Consider the following 26,377-nt stretch of genomic DNA (forward strand, 5'->3'; position numbering starts at 1 on the left):
GGTAAGTTGTATGGGGACAGGGCTGGGTAGGTGGGGAGCGAGGGTGGGTTTAATAATATGGGTCAGATTGTGCAGGGGATCGTGCGTCCTGCTGTGTTGGAACGGTTGCTTCTAGGCTGATGGTTTTCACTTCTCTTTAACAGTGAGACCTTTCACTGAGAGCAAATCTGCTAAGTGACAACTCCATTAGAGAAAACCAGCCTTACTAGGACTGATACTCAGCAATGTGTTCCCTTTCCTGCCTACAGCCACCAGGGCTGGAGGCCAAATGTAATCAGGTGCTATGTTTATGTCGATTTAGTTCTTGGCCTTGACTAGTACAGCTCGTAAGGTGGTAACGGGGTTTCCCATTTGTGTCACTCTTGGAGCACTAGTTTTGTGGACCGGGCAGGCATTCGGGGTTCTAACGGACGAAGCAATGAGATCTGGGTTTTTTTAGCAAGTTGCCCTGACAACAGTGTGAATAGTCCGAAGCCGAGAGTGTCTAGAATCCCCTTGGAAGGTCTCTTCTGTCAATAACAGGAGAGGGCCTCATTTATGGGCACGCCCAAGGGCCACCTCACTGCTATAAAGGTAGTTTTACCCAGTTTCATCCAAGGAGATGGGTGCTCAGAGAGGTTACATCATTAGCCCAACGTAAAGATTTGATAGTAAGCGGTCTGTGTCTTGACTCCTCAGACCGAGGTCCCATAATAACCTTTCCAGCCTCCACTCAGCTGACTCTTCTCTCCTTTGTCTTTTCTTGCTGTCCCTTGGCTCCCCAGTTACTCGTATGGGATTATCAGGGTATTTGTCTTCCACCCAGCACCTTTCCTGACATATAGTCAGCAGCCGGTGGATATTTATGAATCAGACCCTTTTGGTGGATTCACCTCACTTCCTGGGAAACACCTTTTTTATCCTTGTGGCAAATTAGACGTTCTCTCAGCTGCTAGATTCATACTTGAGGCAGAGGACCTGCTTGGCCAGGCGAGGTCTTCAGATGTGTCTGTGGTGCCCCCAACACACTCGCTAATCACTGTGACCGGACCCTCTTTCACAAGGCTGGTGGCCTGATCGCTCGCACCTGCCACCGCAGCTGGGGGGGTGGGGGGGCTTATGATCCTGTCCTACTCAAGGCCTCGCTCTTCCCTTGTATCTATGAAGGAGGAGAAACCACAAGCTCCTGTTTATCACAGCCAGATGTGAAGCTGAGTTTCTTACCTTTCTTTGTCCTCTTGAGACAGTGTGGAACCTTCTAGCTTAAGGAATTCTTGTGCTTTCTCATTTCTAATTTTTTTTGGCCTCCGAAGATTCTTCCCCCACCACACCGGCATTTCTCTGGGCTGCTTTTCACACCTTGCTCCTACCTGTCCTATCCCCGGTTCTGTGGCTTTGTCAGAACCTTTGTTAATTAAACCATCAGTGACGGAGGGGAGCAGGCAGGGGTGGGGCAAACATGGGCCGGCCGTGCAGTTAGGTTTTTGCCTCTTCTGGGTCTACTTTCCTTAATTCTCAGTGTGGAAATCTGGGCGCAGCTGGGAGGCAGTGCGTGCCTTGCGGAAGAAAGGGAGACACGGCGGGCGGGGTAGTAAACCCCATTAGCCACCTGTCCTGTGTGCCGTCCCTCATTCGCTCACCTGCCTGCTCTCATTGCCCCTGGCACTCCGTCAGGTGGGAAATGGACTCCTCACACTGCTAACGGTTAATAAGATGCTCTGCTTTTGTAACTCTGTTTTAATCTTGCTCAGCCATCGAAGGGTTTTTAAGTTGATTGAGTTCATTGCTTTGAACACCATAGCCCATCTCGTAATGTGTTAACTAGATTTTCCATCCGTGTCACCGCAGAGTTATGTGCAAAACACACAGAGAAAAACAGCTCTTTGGAAACAATGGAAGGAAGAAAGTTAATTGAATTTCAATTAGACGTGGCAATAATTTAAAGTATAATGAATGTTTCAAAGGAGACCATCATGCACTCCTATGTCACGAAGAAAGTTTTTCTTTTGGATAAGATATGCTAATGCAAAATTTATTGATACATAATTTAGCCTAACCTCACCCTCCCCTTCCTTGTGAATGTCAGACACTTTTGGATGGTAAAATGCATCGAGTCACCTATGCTTAGAAATTCCATAAATGAAAGATGTAAATGCCACTTCCAGTTAACCTGAAGAAGAATTATAAAATTTCACTCTTTCCTGGCTCCATTTTTCTTGTTGGACTTCATTCAGAGCCTGTCATAGAAAGAATTCTAAATTGCTAGAAGAGGCCTAGGAGAGACTGTGTTTTTTTAAAAAAATAACGATTTTTCTTTATTTTTGATGCTCTCTCTCCCTCCTAATTTCCCTATAGTGAATTTATACGGCTTTTAGAATGAAGCAAAGCATTTTTAACTAAGATACATATATTTTTTTTTAATCTGAGTTGGTTCACCTTAGGAGGTAAAACCAAGAATGTCATCATCATTGCCTTCTGGAAAATTAACCTACAAAAAAACTAGACTGACATTACCTGTGGCTGCTGAGAGTCTGACAGGGTCCTTGGGAGAGAAATCCCTCCAACTTACCATGACCCCATCCACCACGATGGTCATTCATGTGTCTCCAGCCTTACGGTCCCACCTCTGCTCTTCCTCTGCATCTCCTTCCATGACATTTCAAACAGTCTCTCCCACACCCAACCCCTACCAGCCATGCTGTGTAGTTTTGAAGCTAGAAACTCAGGCATTATCTCTTTCTTTCCTGGATCCCTAGCTTTACCCTCCAATTAATGCTCTTACTCCTCCTATGAAACACATGGGTTGCAAATGAACCTTCCTTTGACACTTGGAAATGTTATCTTAACCATAAATATTTCTGGAATTCAAATTCTTTTTTAAAAAAATTCTGCGTCTGGGGTGCCTGGGTTGCTCAGTCGTTAGGCATCTGCCTTCAGCTCAGGTCATGATCTCAGGGTGCTGGGATCGAGCTCCACATCGGGCTCCCTGCTCAGTGGGAAGCCTGCTTCTCTCTCTCCCACTCCCCCTGCTTGTGTTCCTTCTCTCACTGTGTCTCTCTCTGTCAAATAAATAAATAAAATATTTTTTTTTAAATTCTGTGTTTTTGTGACAAATGCACCAGACCCCCCACACACACACAAAAATTACCATCATAACCATTTTCAAGTGTACAGTTGAGGGGCATTGAGTATGTCCACCTGGATATGTAAACCTTACCCCCATCCATCCCTCAGGAAACTCTGTTGCCCTAAAATGTTTTGCTGTAAGGTAAGAAAGGAGACATGAATAGCCCGGTAGACCCTTTGTCTCCTAGGATGGGACAGATGAGTCTTAAAAAGATGCTGATGCATCTATGTGACGTGTTGGCCGGAATTAACGTCCTCTCTCCTCTCCTTCTTCCAACAGCTCTGAGCAGCGGGTCCCCTGTTCCACTTCTTACCACAGCTCTGGTTTGCACTCCGGTGACGGTGTCACCAAAGCGGGACCTCTGGGCCTTCCGGAAATAAGACAAGTGCCAACTGTTGTGATTGAATGTGATGACAATAAAGAAAATGTGCCTCACGAATCAGACTACGAAGACTCTTCTTGCCTGTACACGAGAGAGGAGGAGGAAGAGGAGGACGAAGACGATGACAGCGCGCTATACACCAGTGTGTATCGCGGGGTGTCGCTGAGGGTGGGGCTCGGGGGGTAGGAGGGCTGCCCCAGCTGCCCCCCATTCTGGCTGCCAATCCGGGTGCAGGTGTCCACTGGCCTGGGGTCACAGGGTAGCTCAGTTAGCAAGAATAAAAGGGTAAATGTCCTCCAGACACCCCCATAGCTCCAAAAATTACAACATCATGCCTCCATTTCTCATCTCTTAGATGGATTTTTCTGTCTTTGATTCCTTTCCTTGGATCCAACCCCCTTCCTCAAAAAAAAAAAGAGAGGGGGGACCCTAAAATTCCGTTGCAGTCCACAGAATGCTCAGAAATACTAGCCGTTGTGTATGCAACAAATTCATTTTTAAGCCCACCTCTACAACTCTAGAAGGCTTGAATTTAAATTCCTTACTTAAGGCCTTTACGTGTGCAAAGAAGCAATGAAAAAGCAAAGTTCAGAATCTGGTGTTCTGGCCATAAATAGTAAATTTCAGTTAAGGGAGTACAGGCTGATTATTTGGTCAACTTTTTTAAGATTTTATTTATTTATTCAGAGAGTATGTGTGAGTGGGGGAGCAGCAGAGGGCAAGAGCGTCTTAAACAGACTCCATGCTGAGCTTGGAGCCCGACGTGGGACTCGATCCCACGACCCTGAGATCATGACCTGAGCCGAAACCAAGAGTCGGACGCTTAACTGACTGAGCCCCACAAGCGCCCCTATTTGGTCAACTTTTTAATGAATTTACATAATAGCAACCTTCTACTGAATATATACTGTGTGCCTGACAATGTGCTAAGATTTTATTCCGTTCCGTGCATCTTAAAACACCCGCTGACGTGGGTGCTCTGGCCCCGTTTTGCAAATAAGGGAAAATGTGGAGAGGGCCGGGGCTCGCCCAGAGCCTCCCATCTAAGAGCACGGGGACTTGAAGCTGGCTAGGTCTCCTCCCAAGGCCCTTGTTCTAAAACCAGTGGAGGCAGAAAGAAGACCAGCACTACTAAATAAAATCCAAAGGAATCCCCCCCACCATGTACTGCTTCCCAGTCTCTCCCCCATTTCACATGCACCAGGCTTCAGGCAGCTAAACTGGAGAGCTGGGAAGAGGCCTGGCGAGCGAGCCAAGAGATGATCAAAATAATGTCCAGGAGAGAGAGAACCACAGAGGGGCCACCAGAGCCCAAGGGACCCATGAGTGGGAGCAGCGCCCAGCTTCTGCTCCCCGTTTCCTCCCCTGAGAATTGAGGCGTTTCCCAGCCTTGGCAGCACTGACATTCAGGGCAGAGAATTCTTCGTTGTGGGGGCTGCCCCGTGCATTACAGGATACTCAGCAGCACCCCTGGCCTCTGCCCACCAGATGCCAGGAACACCCTTCTCCCCCTGCCGCCCCCCAGTTTTGACAAGCAAAAGGCGTCTCTGGACTTTGCCAAGTGTGTCCTTGGTGGGGGACAGGAGGTGCAAAAGTACCCCCGGTTGAGAACCGTAGGCTTATTCTAGGAAGCCCTGCCCTCTGCTCAATCCCAGAATGTTGCCTGTTTCAGTGACCTCGCTTCCACTCCAGCCCCAAACACACCCCACTTTGCCCAACTATACTTCCCTTCGCGCGCCCCCGGTTCTACTCCAGCTGGTCTCTCATCTCCTGTGATCGCCTGGCTCACCCGTCCTCTCTGAGCTTCCCCCCTGCAGATGGCCTCCAGCCGCTACCTGTTTTGGGTGACACCTGTCCCGCGGGCACCAACCCTCCTCCTCTCTGAAGCTCCCCGTAGCTCCCCGAGGCCTCTGGCCACTCTGTGCCTTGCGTTCTGTCGCGCTCCACAGCCTGGCCGGCCCTCCTTTGTGATGTTGTCTGCCTGCTGGGGTTCCTGGGGAGCAGAGATCCAATCACAGTCTCCCTGCGTGCCCCTCACATGCACAAGACAGCGCTAGGTATAGAGAACATGTTGGTCGCAGAAACTCTATCAATGAACGCTCTGAGTAAGGCCTTAGCCAGCCCCAGGGGTTAGGCCCACTGTGTCTGTCTGCCTGCCTTTCACCTCGTGGCCCACCCCTGGCCGCGTGGAGCCCGGGCAGCTGGGGGGCAGCGTTAAGGACTTGTTTCTCCCTCCCGCAGCCTCCCTGGCCATGAAGGTGTGCAGGAAGGACTCCTTAGCCATCAAACTCAGCAACAGGCCCTCCAAGCGGGAGCTCGAAGAAAAGAACATCCTTCCCAGGCAGACGGATGAAGAGAGACTGGAGCTGAGGCAGCAGATCGGCACCAAGCTCACCAGGTAGGACAGCCCGACGGGCCATTCTTCGGACTCGAGTAGAAGGCGGTCTCCATCCCCAATCCGTCCCGGGTGTCTCTGGAAGAGCTTCCTGCGGGGAAAGTCCGTGGGAAGCATTCTAGTCTTCCCCAGCTTTGCTGTTATGGTCCCTTCCCATTCACTCAGCCACGTGTTGGAACTTTTACCTGAATAAAGGCTCAGGGAGAAGCTGAAGGGCAGATTTCCAGGGAGAATAACCGCCTTAGAAAAACCACCACCGTCCAGTAGCTGGGACGACCTGCGTCCACTGGCGTTGGGTTTGGTGAAGCTCAGTGCCATCAGATAAGCACATTTTCTGCCGTTCTGCGCAACTGGATGAGGCCAGGGGTGGATCATGCCTTGTCACTAGCTTGTGAGCCTTCCTGAGTGGTTGCGTCTGAGTACAGATAGTATGGACATGCTTGTGGCACTGTGTTATATTAATATATTAAACCCCTACATACCATGTTTAGAACCTGGGGCACATGTATGTGGTATCAGCTGACGTTCGCGGGGCGCTTATTGTCTGCCATTCTTCTAAACATTTTACGTGTATTAAATCATTTCCTCTTTGAGCCTCCCTGTGAAATGTGTGCCCATTTCACAGAGGAGGACAGCGGACACCGAAACCTGTGGTTACCTGCAGCATGCTGCGCACAATGGCTCCAGAGCGCCCCCTCTTGACCAAGTGTATTACGCCCACCCCGCCCCCCATTCTAACCGCTGTTGCAGGGAGCCCTTCCTTTGTACCAGGCATTGTGGCAAGGCTCTGAGCTGCCCTCTGCCTCTTCCTAGCGGGAGAGCCTCGAGTAAGTCACTTGTTCTGTCTGCCTATGTTTCCGCGTTTGTAAAATGGGAGTCGTAAGGATTCCAAAACGTAAGTAAAGCATTTAAACCCGTTCCTGGCCCATGGTGAACACTCTGGTACCCTCCCAGCAACCCCGTCCAGTAGCTTTCCTTATCTTCACAAGTGCAGGTGAGGAACGTGGTGCCTAGAGAGCTTCCAGAGGTGTAGACTTCATCCAGCAGAGTACTGGTGTCCTCCCCTCCCGCCTGACTTAGTTCCTCACCTAAGGGCCCCTTTCTGTCTCACGGTTAACTTGGTTCCGTCCTGGAGGATGCTGTTTTAATGGTACCAGGCTGCGTAAATTGTTCAGCACAGATGGATGATTTGGTCTTGTGTCACTCAGACTTCAGAGCCTTAGAATGGAGATAATCTAACCACCTGCATGTGCACATACACTCTCACACGCTCATTGAATGTGGTAACACGTCCGCACTGTAGTGATCCAGATCGCTCTTCATACTGTGGTGACAGCTACTTACCGCGTCCTGGGGAGCCTGCCCCATTGTTGGATTGTTACACATCCTTCCTTCTATGGAACAAAAATCTCTGTCCGTGCAACTCTTCCCCCCGGTCCCATCCTCTTCCTTCAGTGACTACTCAGAGCCTCATCCCTGTTATCATCCCTCTTGGAGACAGTGATACTCCTCTCCCAGGATATAACCAGATCTTCTTTCTGGGCATGGGATGGGTGGATATAGCTTTGGGCAGCTTCCTGAACCCGCTGGTTCAGTTTTATACCTAATACAAAAAGGGCTGTCTTTTAGGGGGCTGGGGAAAAAAAGGAGCAGTTCCTTGACCCAAGCCCATCTTTTCAAATGCAGCTCCCCCCACCCTGAGAGTGGGCACCCTTTATCATGGTTCTCTCCCCTTCATTCCTGCTTTCCCAGCTTTGCTACAGAACAAGCAGAGCCCCAGGTATGTGAGGGCAAAATGGAAGAATTCTCTGTGGGGAGTGAGGTGAGGGAGATGCCAGCGCATCTGCGGCCCCAGGGTGGCATCATCCATGGGGAGAGAGAGAGAAAGACAGGACATGTAGAAAGCAGACCTGCACTGGGCTCTCTGCTTATCTGTTGTAGAGCGGTTCTACCTGGAGGTAACTGACAAAACGGGCCATTGATGTCCCAGAACAGACTCCTGAAAGGGAGACGGTGCCCAGCTTCTCACGCCTGAACCCACGTTCCAGTACCGCCCCCATGACAGGCTGGCGGTGGTGGGGACGAGACCACAGGTGGAAAGAGACACAGACCATTCACGTGCTAGAGGAAGCTCTCCTCAACTGAAGCCTCATCCCAACCCTTCCTCCTCTAAGGACACTTAACTCTGCTTGGAATTCCTAACACCCACTGAAGGTTACCGTTCCCAGCTCTCTCTCACCCTGGTCGTGGCCTGGGGGAGAAAGAGGGGAGTCGGGATGGTCATGTTGGAAGGATTCAAGGCGTTGAGCTGGCCTTTGTCCTTGCTCTGGATTCACCTCGTCTTTGTTCACTCTTCCAGCTAGGGAGTTTGTTTCCTTGTGGCCAGACCCTGGGCATCTCCAGCCAGACTGTAAAAAGTGGGCCTAAAAGAGAGGACGTCGGGAGTGTTCAGTGGGTTGACCAGATAGTGCAGAATCCAGCAAATCAGGTGAACAGGCCAAATCCGCGTCTCCCAGTCTTCTTTGAGAGAGTGCAGCTGCTGATTCTCACCCAAGGAGTTTTCAGGACCATTTCCTTTGGGGTGAGAACCCAGCTCTGTGCTTCCAGCCACTCACTCATCATCCTGACGCCAGGGCCAAACGAAGGGGAAATCTGAGAAGCAGAAGGTGACAGGCAGTGGCAGAACTCATCACAGGACAGGAGCCTTGGCTTCCGGTTCTGGTTCTGCAGTTTCCTGAGCAGGCATCTGTCCTGGGCCTTCACTTCCTAACCCGAGGAGATTAGATTATGTCATCTGATGACCTAGCACCATCTGTGAGTTTTATTACCGAAAAAGTAACTAATAGAACGTAGGAACCTGCATTAGAGTTAGAAGCTACGGGGCTGTGGCATTCTTTGGCTCTTGGAGAGTCGTATCATCGTGCTGGAAATCTTACATGCTTTGAAAAGCACGTAGCCAAGTCTGCAATGCTCCAGGAGTGACAAGTAAGACACAAAACATAATTTTAGCCTGGTAGTTTTAATAGCATAAAAAACAAACAAACAATGCAACATTCCAAGAATAATCCCAACTTGGAGGCGGGAAGCAGAAGCACCAAGAAAACAACGTCAAGCATTAAGGCAGAGTTTCTCCATAAGAATGCACAAACATCATGTTTTGACAGTAAATAACTGTTTCAGTCAGTTGCCATTTGAGAAATGCGGGCCACCCTTGAGACATGAACATGGTCGACTGGGTGCACATTGCTCTGCGCCTTATGTATACAGACTCAGGATGGGTGCAGAGAACCAAGGGGGTGAGCAAGCCCACACACTGCGGGGTGGTGGGTGGGGGGTAAAGGTAGCAGAACATCTGTTTAAATTTATTTTGTATCATTCTTTTTAAGCTGAGTGCTCGCGTTTGTTTATAATACGCACGGTGTATGAACACAATGGTACTACTATGTAGTTAAAGGGCAAAATGGGGGGGTGCCTGCCTAGATTTTCTTGATGGACTTCTCAAAAAGCGTGGAGTCCACAGATAGGTGAGGAGGACTTGTCATCTCTAGTGACCTCTGGTCCGTGGAAGTGTGCAAGCTCAGGGCAGTCTCTCACCTCCCCCCGCCCCCGGAGCCCTACCCGAGTGCAAGACCCCACTGTTTTCTCTCTGGGTCTCCTCTCGGGGCCCTGCAGCCTGAACCCTAGGAGCAGTCAGCCTGATCTGCCTTCTGGCCCTTCTCCACTTTGCAGCCCGGGGTGCCGACTGGCCCACGAAGTGAAATTCTCCCCAGAGGCTGGAGCATAGGGCCCCTGGGAATGGGGCTCTCAGGGACCAGAGAGAAGCCTGATGCCCCCAAACATGGGCTGTTGTCTCTGAGATATCCTTTAGAAAGTGAGTCGTCCTGTAAGCCACCAGGACTGCTTGTTTTATTTTTATTTATTTATTTTAAGATTTTATTTATTTATTTGAGACAGAGAGAATGAGAGAGAGAGAGCACATGAGAGGGGGGAGGGTCAGAGGCAGAAGCAGGCTCCCTGCCGAGCAGGGAGCCCGATGCGGGACTCGATCCCGGGACTCCAGGATCATGACCTGAGCCGAAGGCAATCGCTTAACCAACTGAGCCACCCAGGCGCCCCAGGACTGCTTGTTTTAAAAGGAAGGAGCTGAGACTCTGGAACGTGGCCAGTGCACTTAGTCCTTTCCTTGGGGAGCAACCAGCTTTCTAGACCTAGCCAGCTCAGTCCTCTCCCACTGAGACCCTCTCCTCCATGCCCTCCAGTGCCCTCCAGAATGTTTAGATCAGACAGCAGGAGGAGAAGCCTGGGAAGGCAAATCAAACGGAAGGCGCCTCCCAGTGTATGTGGGAGCGTGTAATCTGAAGCACGCACGGGCGTGTAAGTGAGGGTTGAGGCCATCTGCTTCTCTGACACACTCATTCCCTGAATATACCTCTTCTCGCTATCAGTATCAGCCTTCCACCCAGGGGACGAGGAAGGGCTTTCATCTTTTGTGCAGTCATGGTTGACCAGACTTTCTCAGCACCACCCCCGCTGGATCAGGCACACCCGAACTTGTAATTGGAAACATCTCTATGGGGAAGCTCTCGGAAGCCTTGCTCAGTTTGGGGAAGGATGTTTTTCCTTGTGGTGTCCTCTCTGGACCAGATGTATCCAGTGATTCGGGCTACTCGCCCATGATTCCACCCGACGATCAAAGGCAGATACTTAATTTAAGCTACTTGGAGTATTGGTTCCTAGGGTGGCCATAATAGCAAACCAGAGACTGACCGACTTAAACTAGAGAACCTGATCGTCTCCCAGTTCTGGCAGCTAGACGTCAAGACCAAGGTGTCGGCAGGGTTGGTTCCTTCTGGGGGCTGTAAACGGCTATGTGTGCCATGCCTCTCCCCTGGCTTCTGGCCATTTGCTGGCATTCCTTGGCTTTGTAGATGCATCACCCTGATCTGCATCTTCATCTCTGCTTCTCCCTGTGAGCGTGTCTCTGTGTCAAAATTTCCCCGTTTGCATAAGGAGACCGGTCATATTGGTGAGGGCCCACCCATAAGAGTCTTGTTTAAACTTGGTTATCTCTATAAAGACCCTGTCTCTGTATAAGGTCACATTTTGAGGTCCTGGGATTAGGACTTCAACATATGAATTTTGGGGAGATATGATTCAACCCATAACATTTGGGGAGGTGCAAAGTGGGTCTAACTAGGAAAGGGGCCACAACCTCCAATGCATGCCAGGGCCAACCAGATAGTGAACATAAGTGAAACAGGCATGTCTAAGATTGTGAACAGAGAGTGTTGGGAATGAGGGCAACATGGGAAGTTCACCCCTTATCTAAAAGCACTGGTATTATTCAGCTCCAGCCCCTGTTGTTTTGCAGAAATGAAGGACTAGTTTTTCAGATCTTCTGAAAAAAGTCTGACATTAAAAAAAAAAAAAAAAAGTTCCAATTTTTTAAAACATGGTACAGAGCAAACAATATATTTATGGACTAAATTCAGCCCAAGGACCACATCTCAGCCTGGGCACTTGGTTTTGATCTCTGACCTGGAAATTGTCATTTTTCTTCTGTGGACCATAGTCATACATTCTCGGGGGAGTGCACTACACATTTTTCCCAAGATTTTGAGAAAGGAGTATTACTGGATGTTGTAAACATGAATGTGAGGGGCACTTGAGTGGCTCAGTCGGTTAAACATCTGCCTTCAGCTCAGGTCATGATCTCAGCGTCCTGGGATGGAGTCTCCTCATCAGGCTCTGTGCTCAGCAGGGAGTCTGCTTCTCCTTCTACCCCTCCCCCCTGCTCGTGCGTGTGCTCGCTCGTGCTATCTCGCAAATGAATAAGTAAAATCTTAAAATATATTTATATAAATGTGAGAATGTTGCATGTCTATATCTGTAGCAATTTGGAAGTAACATCTTATAAAATCCAAATTCATTTGAGTGTAGTTATTTATGTGGATTGATCATTAAAGCCATCTACCAACTCTACCACGTTCCTAAAAAGAGCGCGTGGTCCAGCCTTCTTTGTCTCAGGAATTCAAACAGATGACTGCAGAAGGACACGTGAATTTGGATGGAGACCTACCTGTAGCTGCTGCTTCTCTTCAGCGCCCATGAGTCTGGGAATCAGAAGGATCTCAGGTTAAAGCACCTGCTGGTTGTTGATAGTTTGAACGTACACTTCAGACGTGAAAACCAGCGCTAAGCGCAACGTCCAGATCAGAAGTAGGACCCTCCTTTGATTAGTACAAAAAATCCCTCCTCTCCTCCTCACCAGGGATAGTTCCCATCACTTAGCTGTCCTTGTGGTGGCAGGAGGTGGTGAACCAGATGGGGCCGCTGGGAAATGTTAGTGCTGCCCAGCCCCCTAGAACCTAGTATGTGATTCTCTCTTATTTAGAATGTCGTAACGTGGTAGAGAGAAAGAGTGTGCTAAACCCGTATTTTAGGCTGCCAGGGGTGGTTCACAACTAAAGTCACTATAAGCAGAATATAAAGTCCTATGTACAGAGGATTGGGTCCTGCTCAAGGCAGAAAATTGAAATCCATTTTTTATGCTCACGGCAGAGGCGATAAAAGACAGTAATTCTGACTTCTGACTGTAGCTTGCACACGGCTTATGGTTTGGGAAAATCGCTACTGGGAGTCTAACGCACCAGAGCCTCCTTCCAAGGTGGCACATGAGATCTCCCCCCCGGCTCCCCCCACCAAAATCTAAGGACCGATGCTAAGTGTGAGCTACCATCTCTCCAGGCCGGGTGATTTCTGCTACTGCAAAAGCACATCCCAAAAATAAGGATAACACTCAAAGGTCTATAAATTCAGTTCAACTTTGACCTCCTAGCCCTGGACGCAAGCCGCTGCGAGTCACCACGTGAATAAAAGATGGAGGGAAACAGACCTGAGAGCAGTTCAGGAGGAGCTTCGTTGTGCACCTGGCCCTTGCAGCCAGCTCCATCATGGTCATCCCCAGCATCTTGGCCGCGGCGGTGGGGGGGGGTCCTGGCACGGAGCCCAGCCCGCGGGGACCCGGGAGGGAGGGAAAGAGGGTGCTGCGTCCCATCCACAAAGCCCGGCTGGGCGTGGCTCAGGCTGGTGGGCTTTCTCTGCGCATTCCAAGACCATCCCTAAACCAAACTGAATTGGGGTATGAGTCACCACACTGACACTGAGTGGACGTGGTTCTTTGTGCAGCATCTGAATAGCAAACGCGTAGACCCGTCCAGGCGCTCAGATGCCTGACAATCTCCCATTAACTCGCTGTACAAGTTAGAAAGCCCTTTTTAAAAGCCCTTCTTCAGAAAGGCTGACATCTCATGAAAGGTGCTGAGTCGAGTGGAGGCTACAGTACTGTGTGTCTGATAGAAAGGGGCAACCACACATTTTTTGCTTTTTGTTGTTAGTGAAAGCTGCGAAGGCTGTCCTGGGGAGATTTGACGGAGGCGTCTTGGGAGAAGGTGGAATAAAACTGCAGGAGCACCAGGGTGGAGGTTGGGGCCTTGGGGCTTGAGCCACGCCCATCACGGACCTTGCACTGACCTGTCAGAGCAGAGCCTTGCAGAAACTCAGGAGCCTCTTGCTCTCCTGCCCCTACCTCCAGTTTTAAGAAATGCAGTGAACCACACTGAGATACCACCTTATACCAGTTAGAATGGCAAAAATCGACAAGGCAAGAAACAAGTGTTGGCGAGGATATGGAGAAAGGGGAACCCTCTACACTGTTGGTGGGAATGCAGGATGGTGCAGTCACTCTGGAAAACAGTGTGGAGGTTCCTTAAGGAGTTAAAAAGAGAGCTCCCCTATGACCCAGCAATTGCACTACTGGGTATTTACCCCAAAGACACAAACGTAATGCAAAGTAGGGCCATATGCACCCCAGTGTTCATAGCAGTAATATCCACAATAGCCAAACTGTGGAAGGAGCTGAGATGCCCTATAATAGACGAATGGATAAAGAAGAGGTGGTCCATATACACAACAGAATATTACTCAGCCATCAGAAATGATGAATACCCAACTTTTGCATCAACGTGGATGGAACTGGAGGAGGTTATGCTAGGTGAAGTAAGTCAAGCAGAGAAAGTCAATTATCATATGGTTTCACTTATTTGTGGAACATAAGGAATAGCATGGAGGACATTAGGAGAAGGAAGGGAAAAATGAAGGGGGGAAATCGGAGGGGGAGACGAACCATGAAAGACTATGAACTCTGAGAAACAAACTGAGGGTTTTAGAGGGGAAGGGGGTGGGGGGATGGGTTAGCCCGGTGATGGGTATTAAGGAGGGCACCTACTGCATGGAGCACTGGGTGTTTTACGAAAACAAGCGTGGAACACTACATCAAAAACTGATGATGTAATGTATGGTGACTAACATTACATAATAATAATAAAAAAAGAAAGAAAGAAATGCAGTGAAGACAGAGTTCTTGACATCTTGTTACCCAGACGGAGTTGCGGAGCCCTGACCATGGGCGCGTGCGAGTTCAGGAGAGGAGTCTCAGTTTGCAAGCCTTGCGCGGGATGTCAGGGAAGAAAGACACATCTTGTCAGGCGCTTTCAGTGCTTTCTGTGTGTGACTCACAGCTGTCCCGGCTTCCCGTGCGTTTTTCAGTGATAAGAGTAAGTGGGAGGGACAAAAGAGCTGCCTTCTACTCTGCAAAAACAGAATCCATCTATGTTTAAAACTTGTAAAGGTTTAAAAAGGAAAAAAGTGGCCGTCCCTGGGGGTGAGGGAGTCTTGTTTTGTTTTCTATTCCATAGCTTTTTTTGAACAACTACTTAGGCCAGCAGATTTCAAAATCTGGGGTGCTGGGCTGGGGAGGGGGCCATTGTATTCCCCTACAGAGGAAGCAGAGAACGCGCTAATCTTCTAAGCTGCTGTACGTTGGGCTACGTTTTAAGTAGTTAAAAGCCCTTTTAGTTCTCCACCTATTCTTGTCCTGATCGTTATTGGGGTAATCGGCAAGGATCATTCGGGTTTATTGTTCATCTTAGCAGGTGGCCGAAAGAAAGGCCCTGTTCCTTGGAATATTTGGCTAAGTAAGAGAAGAATCAGCCTGTCTCCATGGAGAGGCAACCATGCAGGGCCATGGTCCCTGACAACATCATCTAAGACTCCAGAGACCTTTCTGTGGATGACATGCTTCCCCGTCGGCACCTCGGCCAATCCTCTTCACCTCCACCCTGCGAGGCAGCTGTTGGGATCCCTTCTTGTAGGTGAAGAAGCTGAGCTACTAATCCTAGGGACAATAAGGAGCAAAGCGAAACACACCTCCCCAATCCCAGACTTCCCTATCTGAAGCAGAGATGCTGAGAAAGATATTTCGTTTGGTTTCGTTTTTATGTTGAACAGAATTTCCATCCCAAGGGCCCCGCGGTTGGGCAGGGATTGTGTGGGGTGGTGGCGGAGTTCTAGACCGGGGGCGCCATCCTGTGTGTGCCCACGTCCTCCAGAGGTAAGCCGTGGAAGGAAGTGGGGATAGGTTTTCTTCCATCTTGGACCTAACTGGGCTTTTTCTTGCATTTCAGTAACACTGTTCACAGTAAGTAGGAAGAGCTGAAACACCTGATGCTGAGGTTTGAGTCTAGAGACGCTCCTGTCTGATTGAATGTGGGAAACCACCGGTGGGGTGGCTCCCACGGTGTGGTCCGTGGGTCAGTGGCATTAGCATCACCTGAGAACTTGCTGAAATGCATATTTTCAGGCCCCACCAAGACTCTGAATCAGAAATTCTGAGGATGGGACCCAGAAATCTGCGTTGTAACAAGCATGAGTCTGATGTACCCTGATGTTTGAGAAGCAGGGGTCTAGTAGACAGAGCAATCCAGCCTGTGAAGCCTATGAACCTTAGATTGGAAGCTCCATCCTCCATTTACTGGTGGGTTCCTGTCCAGCCTCAGTTTCCACATCTGTCAGATGGACCTCCCACCCAACGTCATCAAGAGCTCTAAATGAGTAATTCTCCCAGTTGTAGTAGATAGTGAACACTGGTTTCTTCCTTCTCACTGTGAATTTGAATGTTACATTACACTAGACTCTTACTACTCAAAATAACTAAGGCTATTCACCCTAATAGGTAAATCCTAAATCCAAGTGGCTTGACAGTAAAGGTTTATTTTTCACTGAAGGAAAGCCTAATGTGGATCAGATGGCCTCTCCGTCATATAGCCTTCACACGCTTCTAGAACACACAGCTCCAACATCTCTATAGCAAGGGAAGAGGGGATAGAGGAGATACACACATCGCTTCTGCTCATGACCCACCAACCAGAACTAGGCTCCTGACCCCAATCCAGCTGCAGAAGAGGCTGGAGAAGGAAAAGGAGCTTTCGGAATATTTGATGAGCACAAAGTGTCTTAGCCACAACTCCATGAAGCCAGCGTTTGTCACAGGTCTTCTGTATTTGATGGTTGTTCTGGTCATGACCCCAGTCATATAAAAGGGACAATCATATCTGAAACAGACATGATTAAAAGACTTTTCAGAAATTGTGGTATATACATTCAATGGAATATTGTTTGGCCTTTAAAAAAAAAAAAAAAAAAGGAAATCCTTCCATTTACAACAACAAAGATGAACCTGGAAGACGTTATGCCAAGTGAAATAAGCCGGACATGGCAAGACAAATACTGCATGAACTCACTTGCATGTGGAATCTCTCTCTCGTTTTTTTTTTTTTTAAGAGAGAGAGAGAGCCTGAGCAGGGGGTGGGGGGCAGAGGGGGAGGAAGAGAGGGAATCTTAAGCAGACTCCACACCCAGTGCGAAGCCCTATGCGGGGCTCAATCTCACGACCCCAAGATCATGACCTGAGCCAAAATCAAGAGTAGGATGCTCGACCAACCGAGCCACCCAGGGGCCCCACTTGAATGTCAAATCTTAAAAATCAAAAACAATCGAACTCCGAATGACAGAGAGTGACAGAGAGTAGAAGGGCAATTACCAGAAGCTGGGGAGTGCAGGGCATAGGAGAGGAATTGCTCAAATGGCACAAACTTTCAGTCCTAAGACGAGTTAAGTTCTGGAGACATAATGAACGGCATGGTGACCAGAGTTAATAGTAACACATTGTGTACTATAATGTCCCCAGAGAGTAGATCTTAATGTTCTCAGCACACACCAAAAAAATGGTACCTTGTGACCCACGTGATGGACGTGTTAGTTTGATTGAGACCATCCTTTCACAAGGTATACATATATCAAAACATCATGTTGTACATTTTAAGTATGTACGGTTTTCATCTGTCCGAAATAAAAAAGAAGGAAGGAGGCAGCCTGAGGGGAGCGCACCACGTGATTGTCTGACGCTCTGTGGTGGGCGAGTATCACTATGTGCTCCTGATCTGCATCAGTCAGTGATTTGCTCCAGAGGTCCAGTTTAGTAAAGCAACTCACAGAAATCAGAATAATTGCAATTAGAGGGAAAAAGACCTCAAGTAAACACTGCTTCCATTTAAAGAAAAAAAAAAAAAAACTGACTTAAGTATGAATGGGAGATCCCAGAAGGGCACAGTGGACCTTGAGCTGAATGAGTTTGTTTTCTGTGGGTAGAAGGTTAACTTTACAGAGTCATAAGTCACTAAAGGAGACCATGGAACCTCAGCTCCAACAGATTGGTTCTGTTGTGAAGTATTGACTAAGCGCCTACTGTGTGCATGGCTCTGTACTAAGTGTCGCTTAAAATGTAGCTGGATACGGATGCCTGGGTGGCTCAGTGGGTTCAGTGTCTGCCTTCGGCTCAGGTCATGATCCCAGGGTCCTGGGATCCAGTCCCACGTTGGGCTCCCTGCTCAATGGGGAGCCTGCTTCTCCCCTTCCCACTGCTGCTCCCCCTGCTTGTGCACTCACTCTCTCCCTAAAAAATAAGTAAAATCTTTTTTAAAAGGTAGCTGGGTAATCATCCCTCTACAAGAAATAAGACAAGCTAGTCAAGGCATACTCACTGTTTGCTGGTTTACTCTGGGAAAGAGATGCTAAGGGCAAGTTCTGTGGGGAAAGGGCGGGTCCTTCTGGAAAGGGTGGGTCCACATTTTTTTTTTATCGGTGTGAATTTCTTTGAGACGATTTATCTTCCCTTTTTTTTTTTTTCCTTTAAAATATTCCCAAAAGGGACGCCTGGGTGGCTCAGTCGGTTAAGCGTCTGCCTTCAGCTCAGGTCATGATCCCAGGGTCCTGGGATCGAGTCCCGCATCGGGCTCCCTGCTCCGCGGGGAGCCTGCTTCTCCCTCTGCCTCTGCCTCTCTCTCTCTCTATCTCTCATGAATAAATAAATAAAATCTTTAAAATAAAATAAAATAAAATAAAATAAAATATTCCCAAAAGATTGGGGGTGGGCAGGGATAATGTAGACATTGAATCATCCAAACATTTGATTCAGAGTCCTTTTCTCCAAAACCAGCACATTAACGGGAACAACTTGAACTCGAGTTGTCAGGGCACTTGTCCTGCGATACATTCTTTTTCTCACCTTCAGTCTTTGATCCCCTTACAAACTGAAACAGATAAGGTTGTGTCATTTCTATCATACTGTTATCCAGGAAAAGATCTCTCAGAGCCATTTGTGAACTTACCAGGAGGCAATAAATAAACGGAGTTAAATCATCTTGAGAAGCACTCAAAGTATCTTTCAGTCTTCGGTTGAAAGAGAATGGTGTTGCATGGAATTCTACCTCAAAATATGGCCTGATGCTTCCAAATTGGCTCACTCATTTTTTTTTTCTTTCACTATGGGCTTTGTGGCTATATCTTGAGCCTCTGTGTGAGTTTCTTCACCTACTTTGCAGTGGCAACTTCTGGATCTGAAAAAGTAGTAGAATTAAAGCACTTTAGTGCCCCTGAGGACACTCCTATCACTGCCTAGAACACCTGTAATTTTATAGATAAGGAAACTGAGCTCAGCGCTAAAAAATTAACACGCCTACAACTAATATTACACTGCATGTGACTAACTGGCATTCAAATAAAAACTGTAAAAAAAATTCATCTCCCTCAAGAAAGGGAGAAATGTATTTACTTCTCACTGGAAGCCACAGGCCAGTGATTTGATTCAAAGCCTGACAAGTCATATTCTTCGTTACTTTTCTCCATTCATGCCTGAAAGAAAAAGGCCTTAAAACAGAGGTTTTGCATGGGGCGCCTGGGTGGCTCAGATGGTTAAGCGACTGCCTTCGGCTCAGGTCATGATCCCAGGGTCCTGGGATCGAGTCCCGCATCAGGCTTCCTGCTCCTTGGGAGCCTGCTTCTCCCTCTGCCTCTCTCTCTCTCTCTCTCTCTCTCTCTCTCTCTGTCTCTCATGAATAAATAAATAAAAAATCTTAAAAAAAAAAAAACAACAGAGGTTTTGCATTAAGTCTTTGAGGAACATTTTCAGTACTCAGAAGGCCCGTGGGAAAGGAAACTTGCCTTCTGGCATAGGTGGGTTCCTTCGTGGGCATGGTGTCCTCCTTGATCCTGCTTAGCGAGCCGAACATTTAAATCAAATGCCCGAGCAAGAGCCGTTTGTCCATCTTACTAGTTCATATGTGATCAAATCTCATCAATAATTTTGCAGACTTGAGCAGGGACTTCGGAAGATTCGTTGGCTGGCGCCTGGGTTTGGGGTTTGCCCATTCTAGGAGTTGTTAGCATTCAAAGGAATGAAGCTCTCATTGTTTTCCCTTAAGATTAACTTGTTCCTGGGCGCCTGGGTGGCTCAGTTGGTTAAGCGACTGCCTTCGGCTCAGGTCATGATCCTGGAGTCCCTGGATCGAGTCCCGCATCAGGCTCCCTGCTCGGCCGGGAGTCTGCTTCTCCCTCTGACCCTCCCCCCTCTCATGTGCTCTCTCTCTCATTCTCTCTGTCTCAAATAAATAAATAAAATCTTTTAAAAAAAAAATTATAAAAGATTAACTTGTTCCTTGTTTCAGTGGTGAAGTTGGCATTTCCGGTCTCCAGAATAATTTCCATGGTATGTCGTGCTCTTTCTCCCTCGCCCACCAAAACTGGCTTCGGGTTTGATTATATGTGATTTTTCTGCAGCTCCTATAGAGAGGGGACACAACACAGCCCTGAAAACTTAAATAGCAGAATTGGATTACAGTCGAGAAGTGTGTGATGGCGGTTGTTTTTCCTTGTCCCGCACATCTTTGCTTACTGGCAAAATACCTCTCAGATCGCATGCAAAATGCTAATAAGAGTAATCCATTTTATTTAGCTTCATTATGTTCGTTTCACAATGCGAAGATTTTTATAATAGCCTCGAAAATTGCATACATGCTCACTAAATAGAATATAAACGGGAAAAATTATCCAAAGATACAAACCCTGGAAAATCGCTTTTCCCTCTGATTCTAAAGGCAATTCCTTTGAAATATAAGTGAATACGCTTCTATTTTAGGAAGTGGAATCATGAAGATTTTATGTTCTTTGCCCATCGAATCATTAAAACAATCGTTCTTCAAAACGGGAAGCCTTGTTGGTTCCTTTGGAAAAAAAGAAAGTAGGCAGACAGATAAATAGTAGTGCATGCTGACGGTAATCAGTATGTTGCAAAGAGTTTTAACTGCCTGAAATCCAACGCTCTTTTTGACTTATGATTTTCCTCGTTTTGTTCATGGTCATATCGTCACTCACCAAACTCCCTCTTAAAAGACACTAAGCTAGATGATTGCATCTTCCTGTGTGGTAATGGACAGTGAAGGAGTTGCCCTCCTGAATTTACTGAACCAATGTACCTGCCACCTACATGTTCATCCCAAGAAGCAACCCATGTCCCACGCAAGGGGAGCCCTCCGCACACCCTCCTTATGTGACGTGGTGCCACCTTTGTACTCAAGGAGGCTGAGTGGACAGCTTCTGCTCAGAGCCTGCTCTGTGGGTTCAGCACGTCCCTGGAGCACCTTCCCTGCCCACCCCCGGCTCTCACTGTCTCTCCGTGCGCTGTCACTTTGCCCTCTTTCTTCACAGTCTTTAATGAACAGAGTCGTTTGGGACCACGGCCTGTGAAATCTGATTCTCACCCTGCAGTCAGCAAGCGGTGCAACCAGGATATGCTCAGGTGTTTTCCACCAAGGAGCTGTAAATCCATACGGCTTAGTCCAGGCGAAAACAAAATAAGCCTATTCTTTTTTTTTTTTTTTAAGCCTATGTAATCTCAGATTCAGACTACTTAAGAAATTAGTGGAAAATTGTCAGAATTTTACATCATAGGTTACATGATAGCTGCTTAATGATTTATTAATAGTAGAATGTCAAGGTACGTGGGGCGCCTGGGTGGCTCAGTTGGTTAGGCATCCGACTCTTGACCCCGTGTTGGGTTCTGTGCCCAGTGGGGAGTCTGCTTGAAATTCTGTCTCCTTCTCTCTCTGCCCCTCCTCCCACTTGTGCTTGCTTTCTCTCTCTCAAATAACTAAATAAAATCTTTGAGAAAAAACAAAAAGAATACCAAGGTATGTGTAAAACTATACAGAACATTTTCTTTAAACACTAATCATTTCCATAAAAGTTTTCAAACAGCCTATTTGACAGTGAACTTGATTCAGAAGGACATTCTGATCTCCTTTATGTACATCACAGTCGTCCTCCTATTGAGCTGGTGACAGAGCCCAAAGGCCATGGACACTGTAAGGAGAAAGCAGTCTTCTTGCAAGGATGTCAGCGAATAGGTGGGGCAAACAGTCCTGTTAAGGGAAGTGTGCCTTTAGCTGCCACAAGTGGGAGAACTCACAGCCACGCTGCCGCTCTGATCCGACTGTGGAGCCACCAAGACTGACCCCCATGTGGGCCAGAGCTTGAGGAGGGGCCAGGAGTCTGGAAGCCACAATGGAGGAGGAGAGCTTAGGATGGAGACAGTACAAAACGCCGGGCAGTTGTCCACGTAATGTGCCACGTAAGGAGATGCGATGCATGGGAGGCGTGACATCTTTGGGGTATTTGATTTTTTAAAGATTTATTTATTTATTTGAGAGCCCCTGATGTGGGGCTCGATCCCATGACCGTAAGAGCACAACCCGAGCCAAAACCAAGAGTCGGAGGCTCAACTGACTGCGCCCCGCCAGGCACCCCCAGAGACTGTATTGTGGTGATGGTGGTGATGGTGGTGGTGGTGGTGAGGAGGACAAGAGGGTCGTGCTCAGGTTCTCAGGCTGATGTGTTGGGGGACCAGCCTTCCTACGGGGTCAAGGACTACATAGCGCGTGACTCAAGCCCCCCCTTTCATTTTGAACCAAAATAACTCTCGTCCGTTGAGCAAGCTGCACAGGTCCTGCAGTTCCCCTCGGTTGGTTGATCTTCCGGGACACAGTTTTCAGGCTCGGGTAATACCCCCTGGCAGGGGCCGCCAATTGCAGCCCGGGGGCCAAAGCCCGCCTGTTGGAACATCAGCCCTGGGGGATCACGGAGGCTACTTGCAGGGGATAGTGACAGAGACCACACGGTCCCCCATGCCTGACGAATTTACTGCTTGGCCCTTTGGAGAAGAAGGAGATGACACGTTTAAGGGCCTAGACCGAGGACCTGTAGAGAGGGTGGCCTTGCCTGTCACAGTATTGATGCTGGATCCATGTAGGAAGTGCGTAAGCTTAACACATCCCCATCACAGGGAGAAATTCTGTTTATCTTCACACAAAGAGGTTTTTCCAAGTGCTAATTTCTCTAATCGGAATAATTACACTTGCTTTTACTTATTAGTCCAAATGTGAAGCACCGTATTGTTTTTACAAATCATACTGGGCATACGGTCCATTCTTTTAAATTGGATTTATTACCTGAGCAAGTAGGAAAGCTGTTTTCAAGGACAGCCAGGTACCATCAGAAGCAGCATAGCTGAGCTGTTGGCCGGCAGAGGAGGGACCGGCTGTACAGGCAGATGAAAGAGGGGATCCATTTTTTTTTTTAAGATTTTATTTATTTATGGGGCGCCTGGGTGGCTCAGTCATTAAGCGTCTGCCTTCGGCTCAGGTCATGATCCCAGGGTCCTGGGATCGAGCCCCACATCAGGCTCCTCGCTCCGCAGGAAGCCTGCTTCTCCCTCTCCCGCTCCCCCTGCTTGTGTTCCCTCTCTCGCTGTGTCTCTCTCTGTCAAATAAATAAATAAAATCTTTAAAAATAAAAGGATTTTATTTATCTGACAGAGAGAATGTGCACAAGCAGGGGGGGCTGCAGAGGGAAAGGGAGAAGCTGACTCCCTGCTGAGTAAGGAGCCCGACACGGGGCCCGATCCCAGGACCCTGGGATCATGACCTGAGCCAAAGGCAGACGCCTAACCGACTGAGCCACCCAGGCGCCCCAAGAGGGAATCCATTTAGCAGAAGATGTGTTGTCCTCAAGAAGGAAGGCCACGCGCCATGGCAGGCAGGTCCAGCTGGGAAAGGAGTATCAGCGGGAATGATGAGCATCGTCTTGTTTTCGCCGCTGGAGCTGGATTCAGGCCCCAGGACCAGGGATGAAAGTGCGAGGAAGAGGGACACAAGGAGGCAAAGTCCAACACTGATGCGTGATTCCTGGAGTGCAGGGCAGGCCTGAGCCCAAAGCTGTAACCGCAGGTGACACCTAAACCGAGCTTCACGCAGATGGGAGGAGAGGTTGTGGTGGCCATTCCAGCAAGTTGCAGAACCACACATGTGTGGGATGTGTGTAAAACTGAGGTGACCAGAGCCTGCCAGAACCTCTGTACAACCCTTACTGCATGAGGAGAATGTGCACATTACACACAAACTCTCTCTCTCTCTCTCGGAGAGCCTGTCTCCTGACTGAGAAGCGAGGTGCTGAGAAGGGCCCAGTGCTTTGCTCTGGTTGATGGTTTCCCATCCCTTTCCTGCCGTGAATGCCCAGAGGGAGGCCTTCCAGGGCTCTGAGAGGCCGAGCGTCCCCCCGTGGGTGGGGTTCTGCCTTCAGACAAGCTCAGCCTCACAGTTTCCTCTGGTTAAAGACATGCGGTCATGGGGCTCCTGGGTGACTCAGTCGGTTAAGCGTCAGACTCTGGATTTTGGCTCAGGTCATGATCTCAGGATCATGAGATCGAGCCCCACGTCACCTCCACACGGAGTGTGGAGTCTACTTGAGATCATGTCTGTCCCTCTCCTTCTGCCCTGCCCCCATTAAAAAAAAAAAGGACCTGGCGGCCAGGCTACTCTCCTGGGGGAGGAGACTGCTCCTGGAGGAATGTTCCACAATCAGCCATTTCCCTCAGGATGGAGGTGGGTGTTTCTCTGACACCTCGGGAGTTGGTGTTGCTGGTGGTCCTGAGAAGGACGGCACAGTCATGGCCCAGGGCCGCTTATGGAATCTGCCCAGTTTCCCTGGGCTCCTGTGGAGTGTTGCAGCCCTGAGATGCCGCCTGCCCAGGCACTGGGACCACGCTCCCCTGTGACTCCCCTCCGGGCTCACACATCGAGTGCACGTGTAGGAGAGTGAGGGGTTGTGTGTGATGTAGGTGTTCTGGTAGCTCATGTGACCGGACGTCAGGACATAAGGAGAGAAGAGCCTAAGGGAGGGAAGAGAACTTAGACTCCCATCCACCAAGCTGGGAGCTGAGAGTCCCTTGGTAGATACGTGCTATGAGCTCAGTCAATCTGGGGGAATATATTTAAGGGAAGACAGTCTCTTCTCGCAAGGACTCGCCCAAAGCATTGGGTAGATAAGGCCAAGAAAGTAGAGAGAGATCGTTTCTAAAGTTCGTTTCCTCTATAATTGAGGCCAAATCTATTGGAAGTGTCCATATCACTTCATTTTCCCATTCTTATTCCTCTGTCCCTTTCCCATATAAATAGATCCTTTCCCAGACAGATAAACCCATTCCATTCATCTTTCCTGATCCAATTAAAAAGATTTCCAAAGAATGCAAAACTGCAAATCCAGACTGGTTAGACATTCCTAAAGTGCACCATGCTGCTAGAAAGAAAAAGTATGTGTGGGGAGGGCGTTGGGTTGGGGGGGGGTCTGGTCTTTTTTGGTACATCACATATATAAAAAGAGATTCTGTGAAAGATTATCATGTCATAGGAAAGCACTTAGAGTTTAATGAGAGTAACTACATTCAGTATCCCTCCTTTGGGTTGCAGGACTATTAGTTTAAATATGAAGGTTTACAGGGCACCCGAGTGGCTCAGTCAGTTAAGCATCCAACTCTATTTCAGCTCAGGTCATGATCTCAGGGTCGTAGGATCAAGCCCTGTGTCAGGCTCCGTGCTCAGTGGGGAGTCTGCTTGGTTCTCTCCCCCTCTCCCTCTACCCCTCCCCTTGCTCATGCACTTCTTCTCTCTCTCAAATAAATAAATAAATCTTTTTTTAAAATGAAGCTTTACGTTTACAATTGAGGAGTGATGGTTCAGGAAGGAGTAGGGGGGTGTGGGACTTTTCATAAAGGAGGACTGTAGGAAACTTGGCAAAATAATGTGACCAAAACCCCCTCCACACGGGCATCTGAGACTCTCTGGGGGTTTTGTATGTTCCTCTCTGGGTTTCTAAACAGCATGGGATCTCATCTGAACCTGAGTTATTGTTTCTAGAAATAGGAGCTTGTGGGAGGCAGTGAGAGGACATTGGCCAGAAACCCATTGAGGAAGGAGGGGGAAGGAGGCTAGGGATTCCTGTCTCCTGTCTTCCGGCCTCTGCCTCCTCTTGTACCCTCAGAACTCTCCTTGGGGGGCGCTGATGGCCCTGAGAGATTGGCCCGTTGGGGGTGAATATGAGAAAAGCACGAGCTGCACATATTCTACAGCTCCTAGGAGGAGTCCGGGTGGGAGGGGGCAACCCGGGGCCTACACCCAACTCCTCATCCCTTGCCTTGCTTCAGAAAGTAGTCACGGGTTGTGTATGTTGTTTATTGAGGCCCAACAAAGCAGAGGCATCGGGGAAATCTGGAACCATAATATTTTTTCAATGAGTGGATGAATGAGTGGGTAAATAAAGTAAGTATATAGTCTTATGCCATTTTCATGTTGTCTGGGCTGTGCACGTCGACCTCCCCGTGATACCGTCCATGACAGTCACTCAGCAGTGACACCCAGAGCTTCCTCTCTTCGTTGGAATCACTCTGTCCTTGCCTTGATGGTCTGTGTCCATCAAAAGCAATATTCTTTCTTTCTTAAGGGTACCTGTTTATCTACTTGAGGTCCGAGACTTTTTTCGAGTTACCAAAAATAAAATTTCACGCCTTCTACTTACTTTTAAAAGGGATTTTTCTCTCATTCTCATTCGGGCCTCTCAGAGCTCCTGGGCGGCATGCGGGCTAGCTTGTGGTTACAGCCACCTGTCAGACGGTGGGACTCAGAGCGGAGATACAGCGGCATAATGCGCCCAAGCGACCTTCTGGTTAATGGTGGAGGCAGGCCCTGGACCCCAGTCCGTTTTCTCCTCTCTGGGCTCTTTCCCATGCTTAGAACCAGGCTATTTGTTAATAGCTTGAGGGGAAGTTGAAAACTATTAACTGAAATTCCTGGAAAGAGTTGGGTATGTGGATCAATAATTTTAAGAGTTGCTCTGCCTTCTTGGCAGAGAGAAAGGGTAGCAGGGCAGAGTC

General features: G+C 48.5%; 1 protein-coding gene across 8 annotated transcripts in view; it reads left to right on the top strand.

Annotated features, from left to right (window-relative positions):
• PHACTR1 (phosphatase and actin regulator 1) overlaps positions 1–26,377 on the top strand; it is a 308,221-nt gene that overhangs the window by 262,481 nt on the left and 19,363 nt on the right. For all 8 annotated transcript variants that reach the window (XM_034985688.1, XM_034985690.1, XM_034985689.1 and 5 more), the window contains 2 exons: positions 3,386–3,630; positions 5,730–5,886. In XM_034985688.1, the coding sequence (XP_034841579.1) occupies positions 3,386–3,630; positions 5,730–5,886 (402 nt within the window). The remainder of the gene's footprint in view (positions 1–3,385; positions 3,631–5,729; positions 5,887–26,377) is intronic.

Source organism: Mirounga leonina, unplaced genomic scaffold, assembly GCF_011800145.1.
Source record: "Mirounga leonina isolate KUSES-001 unplaced genomic scaffold, KU_Mleo_1.0 Mir_366, whole genome shotgun sequence".
NCBI lineage: Eukaryota > Metazoa > Chordata > Mammalia > Carnivora > Phocidae > Mirounga > Mirounga leonina.